At 48.1% G+C, this 13,412-nt stretch overlaps 1 protein-coding gene across 6 annotated transcripts; it reads right to left on the bottom strand.

Moving 5' to 3' along the window:
- Positions 1-6,683: 6,683 nt before the first annotated feature.
- LOC119268322 lies at positions 6,684-10,686 on the bottom strand. 6 transcript variants are annotated; one of them, XR_005133088.1, is made up of 7 exons: positions 10,219-10,686; positions 10,031-10,133; positions 9,639-9,677; positions 8,150-9,425; positions 7,599-7,729; positions 7,425-7,530; positions 6,684-7,034 (listed from the first exon to the last, which is right to left on the bottom strand). XR_005133088.1 is itself a non-coding variant. In XM_037549913.1 (7 exons), exons 2-7 carry the CDS (start codon positions 10,128-10,130, stop codon positions 6,987-6,989), a joined length of 519 nt encoding a protein of 172 aa, XP_037405810.1. In that variant the 5' UTR covers positions 10,131-10,133; positions 10,219-10,686; the 3' UTR covers positions 6,684-6,986. The 6 variants fall into 6 exon arrangements, 2 of the variants coding, with proteins under 2 accessions (XP_037405810.1, XP_037405811.1); XR_005133087.1 differs by having other exon boundaries at positions 7,599-7,692; XR_005133089.1 differs by having other exon boundaries at positions 7,599-7,692; positions 8,150-8,244.
- Positions 10,687-13,412: the final 2,726 nt, after the last annotated feature.

Below are 13,412 nucleotides of genomic sequence, written 5' to 3'. Positions count from 1 at the left end.
TTCACAAGCCACACCTTCATGCAATATATTCAAGACCTCGGCAGCAAGGTCTGTTTCACTTCCGTTGCTCACCCACGAAGAAATGGTCAAGCTGAGAGGGCAAATGCTGAAGTACTGCGAGGCCTGAGGACAAAGACCTTTGGCAGACTGCACAAGAGTGGAAGGCGCTGGATTGATGAATTGCCGGTGGTTCTTTGGTCAATCAAAACGACACCAAATCGAGCCACCGGCCAGACAACCTTTGCCCTGGTATACGGGGCAGAAGCAGTTCTCCCCACATAACTCATATATGGGTCACCTCGAGTACTCGCTTATGACGAGCTTGAGCAAGAGCAATTATGGCAAGATGACGCAACGCTCCTTGAGGAAGATAATCTTCGGGCGGCTGTGAGAGCAGCGCGCTACCAGCAAGCCTTGCGCCGCTACCATAGCCGCAAGGTTCATGCCCGAAGCTTTGAGGAAGGCGACCTTGTTCTTTGGCGCGTTCAATCGGCCAAGAATTCCAATAAGTTGACGGCAAAGTGGGAAGGCCCTTATCGGGTAATACGAGTCAACAGGCCCGACGCAGTCCGCCTGGAGACCGAAGATGCCGTTCCTATGAGTAACTCCTGGAACATTGAGCATCTTTGCAAGTTTTACCCGTGAGGCGCGGCTTGCCGGGCCCCCGGCAAGCCACCTTTTGTACGAGCCTTGCCGATGACGCATGTAACCCTTTGTACAAAGCCAGGCGCAGACCCTGAGCATAAGTAAATGAAGCACTGGCGCCCTAAGTTATAGCATGCATGCTAGGTCGAGTCTCGTCCTTGGTTAGGGTTGATAGTGCTTAGCGGCGACTAACCCCTAGCTTAGAGGTCGAGCGTGCGTCTCTTTGTCTTTCTTTTGTCTTCTTTGGTTCACAGGACACACAGATATCCGTGCCGAACCACTTGGGGAGAAAAAAAAAGAGGAACAAACCAGCATCTAGCCCCCGGCAAGCCAGTATTGCCGGGGGGCTACAAGAGCAAAGATTCACCCACAGCGAACCAGGGTTGCCGGGGACTGCAGCTTCAGATAAGTTCTTCATCCCTTATCATGCATTCCATTATGGACTGAGGTATGTGAAACCTTGTTTTCCCCTAAGCTACCGTGCTCCCCTAACTCTAGGCCCTAGGGCTCGTTCCTGGGGCCAAGTTTGGTCGTAGTCGCGGCAGCGAAAGGATGAAACAAGGAGCCTGAACCCGCCTCATCCCTGCCTCCGCCAAAGGCGTGAGGAAGGTCGAGCGAAGTGGGGAGACGACAAGGCCTGTTGCCGGGCAAGGAAATGTTTATCTTGAAGATATCAAGGATTTACTCCTTGTCGTGGGTTCCACCCGCAAACAAATGACCCGGCAAGCATCCCTTTTTCATTAAAAAAACATTCCACTCAGGTACAGTCCATAGGGAATGAAAAACATGAATGATGGGATTACAAGTTTTAAATTCAGCAAAGGCCCGAAGGCTTACAAAATAAAAAGAGATAAGGTGCCCGTAATCCCTTTCTTGTCCCTCTCCTCAGGAGGCAGGTCAAGGAGGCAAAAAGGACAAAAGGAGCGCCTAGGCGAGCTACGGGTGGTAGAAGACACCAAGAGAACATCTTGGTGGCCGTCCAAAGGCTGGATGGTGATGGCGGCGCCGGAAGCAGAGCTCGAAGATGAGGCGGCAGGACGTCAGCACGCGTCGAAGGCATCGATGCCCGCGTACTCCGAGCTGACGGCCTTGCCGCCCGCCCTCTTCCTCTTCCGCAGCCTCCCAACGCCAGCCGCCCAAGGAGACGACCCCGAGAAGTTCAGGGAGCCGGCGACACGGATGATGGGGTCGCCGGTGCCGCACGGAGCGGCACCCGACACCTAATCGGACCCATCATCCTGCCGTCTACTACCCTCGTCGTCGCTGCCGCTGTCCTCCTCGTCACTCCCGCCCGAGGAGGAGTCTTCACTATCAGAAGAGCTCTCCACGCAGCACCTTGCACGGGTCCCAAAGAGCCCGAAGACCTTGACGGAGAGAAGGCCACCCTCCATCAGCTTAAAATGGAGAGTGAGCCCCTCCATCAAGTGGTGGATATGAGCAAACGTCTTCCATCCCCGACGAAGATACATCATGTGAGGGGCGGGGAAGTCGACGCGGACCCACGTGCCACTGATCCCACAGCCCCTCATGTGCAGCCGCAAGGACTCCGGCGGATCCAGCTCCATCTCCCGTGCAAATGGAGTCGGGAGACGAAGGCGACGGTGCGGCGGCCGGCGCAGCCTGACGAAGAACTCGCAAGGGTCATCCCCAACATGGCCCTCCATTGGAGGAGGAGCTGCTGGCGGAGGCGAGGCCGGCGCGCCGCCCTGTCCTCCTCTTCCCTGAACGCCCCGGCCTCGCCCCTCCCCCTTCCCCTCGCGGCTGGCTCTGCCACCGCAAGCGCAGGAGAAGGAGGGACGCGTTGTCGAGCGGTGACCCTCGCCGCCACCGTTGAAGGACCGGGATTCCCTCTCTCCATGACGGATGGAAGAAAGGGGCAGAAGCTGAAGGAAGAAGAAGATGGAAGAATGCGGGACGCCGTCCCCCCTCCCGCTCTTTATAAGGGAACGGGGTTGGGGGCTTGGCCGCCCCGCTCGGCCAATCAAAACACGGGAGGTGCAGGGAGCCAGGGCCGACCCGCTGCCCCAACCAGCGACGGCCCGGTTTCCTGCCTCCACCGTTTGCCACCCCAAGCGCATGGGAGACACGTGGCGGACGTGCAGAACCGAGGGGACGGGTGAGGCGACCTCTCCCCACCCCGTGATCGTGGGGAGTGGACGCCTCAAGGACCGCGCCTCGGCCCCATTCAGTAAATGGGTCGTGCCTCCACGCCTTCCTCCGTTTATGGGGAGGGCGCGAACCGCCCCTTTACTATGACGTGACGCATGCGTGCAGAGCCCAACCCCACGCATGCCGCCCACGTCACACGCACCTCCCCACGCCGCGCCATGTGCGGGAATCGTGGGAAGCGCAGCGCGCGAAGAATCTTACCGCGGTAAAAACAGCCCCGCCAGCCCGCGCACCGTTTTTGGGCCTAGCCCAACAACGCGTTGCGCTTATGTGTGGCCCAGGCCCGGGGGCTCCTGTCGGTGTACAAAAAGAGGGGTACACTTTTTGTACCCCTATAACTGTGCACGGGCAGTCTGAGCCGCGGATACCACCACACCAAGCAAGGCAAGGGAGGTGAGCCAGGGTAAGACCGAAGCTCAAGAGAACTAGAACAACGCCAAGACCAAGACCACGAAGAGCAAAGGGGACGAAGCGGACTCCCCCGGCAAGATCCTTGTCGGGAGACAGTTCTAGCAGCCCCGGCAAGACCCTTGCCGCGGCGACTCGTCCCGTGCCTACGGAGCAAATCACCCTTGAGTCCACTACCCCCAAAGGGCAAGGATTCGGGAGACATCCCCGTGGCGGCATACAGATCTTTGTGAAGACATTCAAGATCAGATATGCACTAAGGAGACGACAACCCTTGGCGGGATCCCAGTCGAGGAAGACCACAAGGCCCCGGCAAGCGCCTTGCCGGGGATGACAGCAGGCGCCTCGGCAAGACCCTTGCCGGCCCCCCGGCAAGGCCCTTACCGAGGACATCCGCAGGACCACCACCAGGCCCACGCCGACTAAACCTCCACCGCCGTTCGCATGCAGCTGCCGACCCAACCAGCTGGGCAGGCACCTGCGTGGCGGCATGCAGATCTTCATGAAGACCCACCATTGCGCCACCTTAGTTGCCTGCCTACCTACATGGCATCGCAAGCATCGCTGGCCAGGGCGTGTGTCGACACAAGAAGGAGCGGCGACGGACGAGACAGGTTTCTCCCCTGTCCCCGATAAAGCAAGGACACCTAAGCAAGACACATTAAATGCGCCTTGGCATGTAATGCGAGGGATAACCTCGCAGCACTGTACCCTTTCCACCTCCTGTGTGCCACTATGGCAACCCCTTTTTCTATAAAAGGAGGCCTGAGGCGACCAGGAGAAGGATTCGGCTTTTTGGAGCTCCTCACGCCCCATAGCTAGCTCAAGAACACAAATATACAATCCACCAAAGCAGGAGTAGGGTTTTACGCATCCTCGCGGCCCGAACCTGGATAAACGAACTGTGTGCTACCTGTTAGATCCGCTCTTCTCACGACCCCGCGCCCCGCTAACCACAGTAGGGATTCTTGTGATCCCATAGGTGTCGTTCCCACCGACATCTCGGCAATTTCCTTGTCATCCTTCTGAGCTTCACGAATCTTTCCCAACAATGTAGACTAAACTTCCATCGTTGCAACAAAACCTCTAGGAACAATCTCCAAACGAAGTTCCCTGAGATCCTCGGCTAACTCCTTTGGCAATCCTCCCGTTAGCAGAGTATTAACATAACTCTTCCACCTCAAAGCGTCTGCTACGACATTGGCCTTTTCTGGATGATAATGCAGCTTCATATCATAATCCTTTATGAGTTCCAACCATCTCCTCTGCCTGAGGTTCAGCTCCTTCTGGGTGAATATGTACTTCAAACTCTTATGATTCGTGTACACATCACAACGGTTTCCAATAATAAAATGTCTCCAAGTCTTGAGTGCATGCACTACAGTTGCTAGCTCCAAATCATGAGTGGCATAATTCAACTCATGCGGTCGAAGTTGACGTGAGGCATATGATAGAACTCTTCCGTCCTGCATAAGCACACCTCCAAGTCCTAAGCGAGATGCGTCGCAATACACTTGGAAATCCTTGCATATATCCGGCAGAATTAGCACTAGGGCCGTAGTCAGACATTTCTTCAACTCCTGAAAACTGGCCTCACATTCTTCTGTCCATTTGAACTTAGTGTCCTTCTTCAACAACTCCGTCATGGGCTTCGCAATTTTAGAGAAATTCTTAATGAATCTCCGATAGTATCTCGCAAGTCCAAGAAAATTGCGGATCTCTCCAACTGAGGTGGGTGCCAACCACTCAGTGACTGACTGGACCTTGGTGGGATCCACTGCTATACCTTCTCCTGATATAACATGTCCAAGAAATCCAACTTCCTTCAACCAAAACTAACATCTGCTAAACTTGGCATACAACTGATGTTTTCTGAGCTTCTCGAGCACTAAACGCAGTCTTTGAGTATACCAAGATATCATCAATGAACACCACAATGAACTTATCCAAAAACTTCATAAACACCTTATTCATCATACTCATGAAGTACGCAGGGGCGTTAGTCAATCCAAATGACATAACCGTATACTCATACAGCCCGTACCTGGTGGTGAAAGTTGTCTTAGGTATATCCTTCTCGCGAATCTTCAGCTGGTGGTATCCTGATCGCAGATCGATCTTTGAAAATACTTTAGCTCCTTGCAACTGATCAAAAAAGTCATTGATCATCGGCAGTGGGTACTTGTTCTTGATTGTCACTTCATTCAATGCTGGATAATCAACAACCATCCTTAAAGATCCATCCTTCTTCTCAACCAAGAGCACTGGGGCTCCCCACGGTGATGAACTTCGTCGGATGTAACCTTTCTCCAATAACTCCTTAATCTGCTGCGGGCATCCGGTAGGGTCTCTTTGATATAGGTCCAGTGACTGGCAACAGTTCTATCAAGAACTCAATGTCTCGATCTGGTGGCATGCCTGGTAACTCTTCTGGAAACACATCCGGGTAATCCTTCACAACAGGAACTTCCTCCTGAACAACTCCTGAGAGGGAATTTGCTTGAGTCCTCCTTGGCGAATGCCTGGATACATACTTAATCCTTTTTCCCTCCGGGGTGGTGAGTAGAATTGATTTGCTAGTGCGGTCAATGTTTCCTCCATACTTCGACAACCAATCCATGCCTAATATGATGTCCAATCATTGCGACTCCAAAATTATTAGGTCTGAGGGGAAAACATGGCTCTTGATGGTTAAGGGTATCCGATCGCACCATCAGATGGCCATGTACTCTGCACCTGGTGAGCTCACTAGCATGGGTGTCCTAAGGGCTAGGGTTGGCAACTTAAACTTGTCCACAAATCCCTTTGATATGTATGAATGCGATGCACCAATATCGAAAAGAACGAGAGCGGTAAAAGACTTAACCAAAAACTTACCGATAACTGCGGCTGGCTGCTCTTCAACCTCCTCCACACTCACGTGGTTCACTTGTCCTTTGTTAAATGGATTGGGCTTCTTCCCAGAGCTCTCATTACCATTTCCGTTCTTCGCTTCAGGGCACTCAGTGGCATAGTGTCCAGTCTTCCCGCACTTGAAACAAGTAATGTGACTTAGGTCCCTCTTGGCGGTTGTGGCTGGATTGAAGCGATTCTGATTGTTGCTTGCTCCATTCTCATTCTCATTCTTGGGGCCATTATGATTACTAGTGGACCCGTTGCGCCAAATGGCGCAGAGGCATGCTAAATCCATGTACACGTTGAAAAGAAAATACATGATTTAGTTGGTTTAGTTGTGGGCAAACACATATGATGACAAATTTAACACCCTTTAAAAAAAGAATGGTGACTTCTTGTCCACAATTAAAAAAAATGGTGCCTTGTTATCTACAGTGAGATGTGCGCAAATACCCATTTAAAATCATGAATGTGTAGTAACTTTAGCTATGAGCAAACACTTCAAGCGCCAACCCAAACCCTTTTTAATCAAAAATTAAGGAGGACTTCTTTTTACAAATATATACTTGAGCATGCGCAATTTGTAATCAATCACATTTTCAAACAAGGGATCGAAACAGCAGTTAACATAGCTAACACTTTGCATTTAAGTGTAGCATATGATAAGATAGGAATAAGGGTTTCGTTCTTCCTTGGAGATGCACCAACTCCAGTACACACATACATAGACCTAACAAATATTTCTTCACCAGGAACTACGTCACACAGCAAGGCTCCATCATCCGTGAAATCAAACTAATTTAGCTACCCATCAAATGTAGAAAAACATTTGATGCTGCAAACTTGCACGTTCATTCTCCCCTGCAATCTTAGCTCGCGGAACCCGGCTTCGAGGGAAGATACAGGGGCATGGGGACCTGTCATGATTTTTTGAGAATGCAAAACACACCAGCATGAGATTTATTAGGAAAAACACATTATATCAGTTTCTAATTGGCTCACATTATAGCAGAAATAATGAGAGGTGACAACAGGCCTGGAAGATAGACTAACAACATGTTTCCCACGATCAAATTAGCTAGATTAGGATTTCCATATGTACATACCGCCACAACATATTATAGAATTTGTAACCTCACTGGAGAACAAAGTGTTCAGTAAAAAATAACACAATCTGGCCTACATAACTTTGGAATCGTTGCACATGGTTGAAACTTGTAAGCCCGACATTCCTTATTAGCATTAAGACGAGCCAAAAGCATTCAAACCATGATGACCTAAATAGTGCATCAGGTAGAGAGCATTACCTGGACTGGCCAAATGATGACATGGTCTTCCCTTCCTTGACGCCAAATGATGGAGACCTTGTTCTTCACCAAATTCTTCCATTGGACCCTTGCGCTGCTTTTCTCTCTAGTAAATTTTATACCAGGAAATCAAAACCAGAGAGACAGAAAAATCAACAGGTCAAAAGAGAACACCTTAATAGTGATTTGTCGAGAACTGCCTCTTGCTGCCTCAACAGGATTGTTTTGCCCATCGCTGTCTCTAGATCCCTTCCTCCTAGATGCACCACTATATTGGTACACAGAGCCGCCGAACGATCAGTAAACTAAGGACCATGAATTAAGATCACTTTAAAAAAATCATGTGATGCATAAAAATTGAAAATAAAATAACAACCACGTGGTAAGAACCGGTAACTCATTTTACAGGATAAATATTTGCCTAACCCTTGCTGCAGATGGTCAACACTACAACACAACGACACATAATAGTAGGTTCATACAGAAATATAAAAGGAAACTAAGATTACAACACAATCAGACAAATCTATATATTCAAGTACACTAAGATTTGACCTTTATCTAATGGCATCTATGAGTCTTTCCTTTAGAATGGTGAACCAACAATGATGGATGGATTATAGTGCTGTGGACACAAAAATTGCTAAATATAATTAATTTTAATGTGACAAAAGCAAAGCAAAGTGGTCCATGCAGGAGTTCATGCCCAGCAATCGATTCTACACCTTTTCTCTGTGCATAGCTTTATTTTCATTTCTGTATGTCTGAGATAAGTTACACCTTTTCTCATCCCTCGCTGCTCTGCTCATACCTTGATAATCTGGAAGCACCAAAGGAATAAGCACTTTGTGCATGTATAAATATAGCAGTCATCCAGGCATGGTTAAGCAATGACATGAAAGATAAATATGCCAGTCGACGCTAATAAGGTAGGCTACAATCTTCTGGGAACCACTAACTTGCAAGGCATTGAAAATAAAATAAACACAACGACCTCACCCCAATGATGCTAGCTTATGGAAGTCATAGCCTATCTGATAGACAATGAAAGTGATCAGAAGACCAACAACAATTTTGATTTCAGAAAAAGGGTATTTCTTAAGCAATACTTTTATTAGAAAGATGCATTCACATATATTTTTCTAAAATCGCATGCAAATGTGTTGATCCATTCCAGGGAAATATGGAATTCATACCCAAAAAACCTAGAACATAGATGGGGACAGTCTTTAAGGCAAAGCAAGTATTTGCCTAATCAACACAGAAACTTTGCATATTCCACTTTTCTGTAGTAAACATATTTGAGAACAGTTCAAACAGGACCTACATATGTTATACATAAGTAGCCATATGGAGCTGTAAACCAAGACAGAGGCCACCCAAGGCAGAAATTCAAATAGTGACAAAGAAACATCTCGTAATCAGGAGCACTCTATGACTATTCAAAAACAGAAGGCACCTCAGGAAGCGTGTAGTCAAATTAGTCTAGCTTAAAAACTAAATAGTAAATAAGACACCATTCGTTTTTTCCATGAAAAATAGGCATGCCATATTAGATTTCTGAAATCCTTTACTTGAAAATTCCATATGCAACTGCCCAAATTATTGATGTATAACCCTCGGCTGCATCCAGTCAACTGTTTTTAAGAGAATAGGCAAACAACAAGAAACCAAAGCAGACCCTCGCTTCTTAAAGAGCTTCAATAAACTTAAATTGCTGTCCTATTAATTAATCTATACAGATGAGACTTATTCACGGGTTTGTCCTCAAGAAAACAGCTTTAACTCTTACAAAAAAATAGTTTGACCAGTTCTAAAAAAATTCCATTCGTATGCACATGTTTAACTCTCAAAAAATAGCTTTAACTCTCATAAAACAGGTTTAACTATCACAAAACTTATGCACGTGTTTGCCGTCAAGAAAATTTCCATTATCACCCATCCAACAGATGACTCAAGACCATAGATCACAAAACCATATCTTCACGCCATGTCCCCAACCTACATATGAGGCCTTTCTGATTAGAAACTATATGGAAACTAAACAACATTTATCTAATTGGATCTTAAATAAACATGGCTGCATGTTTGTAGATAATCTAATTGAATTTTAAGGAGGGCAACAAGACGCATGTGTGTGGCCATGACACCCATGTTGCCATGTTGTTCAGTGCGGCCAAGAAGAAAAATAACAAAACTGGAAAGTAGTCGGACCTGGGGTCGTGAGGGAGGTTGAGGATGAAATCTTCCTCGCTGCACGGCAGAGAGCAGTGGGGTAAGACAATGCTAATATTTATAGAAGATTTGAACTCTTTAAAATGCATGTATAGCCCATTTTTAGGGGATTAAACGGTACATAAAAGCAATAAAAAAATGGGGCCAACTCATAAATACATTTATGGGCAGAAACATATATGCCTAGATGGAACACATAAAGATAAGGAATGCATCTATCAAGTACATGGAAACCCAGATAACGGCAACATTAATAAATAGGTCCAGAAGTGATGTACAAAGCATCAACTTTGCCCTATGGGGTATCCAACTACACAGGAATGGTATTAGAATTCAGAAACAGTATGAGATGTAGCATTTAGGTCACTTACATTGCTTGTATTTGGATGTGCACAACATCAGTACGTAGAGATTTTCCCGCATAATATACTTATCAGCTAAGAATCTTGGAAAATGGAGATCCAATCCCATAACCTAGCAAATCATCAAACAAAATCAGGAAGGAAAATATAGGAGAAATCAAAGGATAATACCGTAGCTCCAGAGACATTGACCAAACCTGGAATTGTTTAACTGGCAAGCACGAAAATACCTACAGACATCACCAACACCAATCCTGGCTACTGCAGTCGGCGACACAACTTCTCTTGCCGACCAAACCAACATGTGAAACAAGAATGAAATTAGATGGAAAAGGGAGCTGAATTAGGCAGGAGGAACTCATGTGGGGAGGTGCATCCAGAAGGGACGAGGGGTGAGGTCCTGGTCCTTCTTCGATGCGGCTTAGCGGTGCGACAATGAACAATGACGGCGCCGTCCGGCACTCTCCCACCCGCTTCCGCCCGCTTGCGCCAGGCTCGCCTCGAGCCGGTCGCCGCCATGGAGCCTAAGCGACGGGAGGTAGTCCTGGGAGGAGGAGAAACGCGAAGATGGGAGGGATGGGCGCCGCGGCAGGGGTGCGGGCCAGGAGGAAGGAGGGAGGCGTGTGGCGGCTGTGATGATTGGGGAAGGGTTTGCCACCGGCGCAGGGCGCGACGTGCACTGAGACGACGCACGCCTCGCACAAGGGACCCAACGCGCGGCGCTCGCACGTCCAGTTGCCAGCCGTGCATCGGCCACGCGAACCCAGCAGCGAAGGAACACAGAGCAACTGACCACCGGCCCCGCCTCTCGACACGGCCCCAGCGTCAGTGGAGGCGCCGGATGACCCGGAGAAAAGGTGGGCGAGCGCACCGGACGATCCGGAGAAAAGACCCGTGAGTGGTTGGACCCGGCACTGCGTAGAGGTCAGCCTCGGCACGACGGCGCAGAGGAGTCAGCCACAATTCTATCCAACCCAGCATAACGCGGAGGAGAATAACAAAGAGTCCCTTACATGTGGAACCAACGGCCATCCTGGCCCACTCATCATTGCATGCAAGGGGTAGCAGCGGGTATAGATATGTCGTTCCAGCCGACCCAGGAGGGGCGCGCTGCGCTAGGCACGCACGCGGCATGCCAGGGGAGGCTGCCCGCGACCCAAAAAGAACTGACCCACCAATAGCGCAGGAGGCTGAGCCCACAGGTCATCGCCTCAATGAATTCACCGGAAGGTCAAACGAAGAACGAAAATTACCAGCGCAGATCGAACGTAACCAATCAACGGAAGACCAGTTTGACCAACATCCGACGGACAAAAGCGATGCAAATCGAGGGACGATCGTGGAGAGGAGTTGGCTAGCAACCTTTATATGTTAGAATGAGAATTTCCTCCATTATGAGTGTGGCCTCCATGGTTATGGGTAAATCCTCCCGGATTCGGGGTAAAACGAGGCTTCTGCTGAGCTCCTGAATTGTACCTTCCTTGTCCATACTTCCTCTTGCGACTCTCTATCTGCTGCTACTTTCCTTCAATCATGAGAGCTTTATCTACCAATTTCTGGTAGTTGTTAAATGTTGTCACCATCAACTGCATATTCATCTCATCGTTCAGCCCTTCCATAAACTTCTCCTGCTTCGTGGCATCTATGGCCACATCATCTGGGGCATAGCGAGATAACTTGCTAAACTCATCCACGTACTGTCCCACAGTACGATTCTCTTGGTGTAGGTTGCGAAACTCATGCTTCTTCATACTCATAGCTCCAATTGAGACATGGGTTGTGCGGAATGCTTGCTGAAACTGCTCCCAAGTGACATTGGCTATAGGGAATGTGGTGTGTAATTTTCCCACCATGAGGCTGCCGTTCCATCCAATTGATGTGCGGCAAAGCGCACCTTCTCAGCATCTGTGCAACCTGCGGTGGTCAACTCCCTTCCAATCATGCGTAGCCATTCATCAGCAACTATCGGCTCGGTGCTACTGGAAAACACCGGCGGCTACAACCTCAGAAAACGGGCTAAATTGTCAACTGGAGGTGGTGGCGGTGGGTTGTTGTTGTTGTTGTTGTTGTTGTTGCCTTGGTTCTGAACTAACAACTGCATCAAGGCATTCTGCTGTTGGATCAACTGAGTGAGCTCCGGTGGGAAGACAAATCCGGTATAACGTCTCGGAGGCATCTGATGGGTTTAGAGGAAAGAGATTTGAATAGAATGAGGTCTAGTGGGAAAGCACTACCCATATGCACATGAGACAAACACAATCATATCATATCACTCAATCAATCAAGCAAGGGCATACAATCGATCTAACTATCGTTACAGTGCTCAGACTATACTATATACATGGGGGAAATACTACTTGATCATATGGTGGTCTACTAGAGGTTTTGATCGGTGGGAGACTCCATGATATCAGCTCCAGCTTCGTCTTCACAGTCATCATCACTACTGTCGGGATCAAGGTCGGTGTTGTTGATGATGATGTAGTCTTCTGTAGTGACCCGACCTCAGACGGTCAAGTCTCTGTGTGTCTATGCCATCCTTGGATCGGTATTCTGGCACACACAGTACGTCAATGTATATATCAAAGTGCAATCACATGTATAAATAACGTAAAACTGATATATATATATATATATATATATATATATATATATATATATATATATATACATATACCTCATAAGTCTCAGCGGAAACAAACAATCGGGTGTGGAGTCCCATCAACGCCATCGGCAGGTTGAGTGTAGACCGTAACCCAATCAACGCAACTCACTCGTCATATAAAATCCTGCAACATGATATGTTGCAGCCGTGTAGGTCAGTACATTGAATGTACCAGCAAGATCACAATAAGAGAAAACAGATGATAAACTATACTATATGCAGTATGGCTTTGTAGCTCTATATCTGAGTTTTGTTTGCGTAAAAGCTGGTTTTATTTTCCCTACATCAATGGAATATCAGGAGTCTGTACTATATAGTTTTCTATCTGACATGGTTCCGCCAACCGATGTCTCATAGCCCAAAATCATCATAAGTTGCCCGCAATTAAGTTATCAGTCCGGTGTTGAGAGTTCCAAGATAGATCCAAGTCCAGATTCTCAAATTGTCCGTAACCGGGGACACGGCTAATCGATTAGGTTTTAATCTTCTGCAGAGGTTTGTACACTTTACCCGCAAGATTCGATCCCTCATTTTTCGTTCTCACACTGCACGGTTGTAACGCCCCGAGACCGATGTGTCAGGTGTCGTCCAGTTATTCGCTGTTGTTGCCTTGTCATTACTTGCGTGTCATGCATCTCATATCATGTCATCATGTGCATTTCATTTGCATACATGTTCGTCTCATGCATCCAAGCATTTTTCCCGTTGTCCGTTTTGCAATCCGGC

Source organism: Triticum dicoccoides, chromosome 3A (assembly GCF_002162155.2).
Source record: "Triticum dicoccoides isolate Atlit2015 ecotype Zavitan chromosome 3A, WEW_v2.0, whole genome shotgun sequence".
NCBI classification, from domain to species: domain Eukaryota; kingdom Viridiplantae; phylum Streptophyta; class Magnoliopsida; order Poales; family Poaceae; genus Triticum; species Triticum dicoccoides.
This window is presented reverse-complemented; position numbering and strand designations above follow the sequence as displayed.

What these genes read in the sequence shown, in the direction of transcription:
- LOC119268322 (XM_037549913.1), bottom strand. Translation starts at nt 10,130, where the DNA reads ATGGGATTGGATCTCCATTTTCCAAGATTCTTAGCTGATAAGTATATT. An exon ending in AACCTCCCTCACGACCCCAG is followed by an intron (nt 8,245 to 9,638) that starts GTCCGACTACTT and finishes TGGTGCTTCCAG; the next exon opens with ATTATCAAGGTATGAGCAGA. An exon ending in AAGCTATGCACAGAGAAAAG is followed by an intron (nt 7,730 to 8,149) that starts GTGTAGAATCGA and finishes CATGGTCCTTAG; the next exon opens with TTTACTGATCGTTCGGCGGC.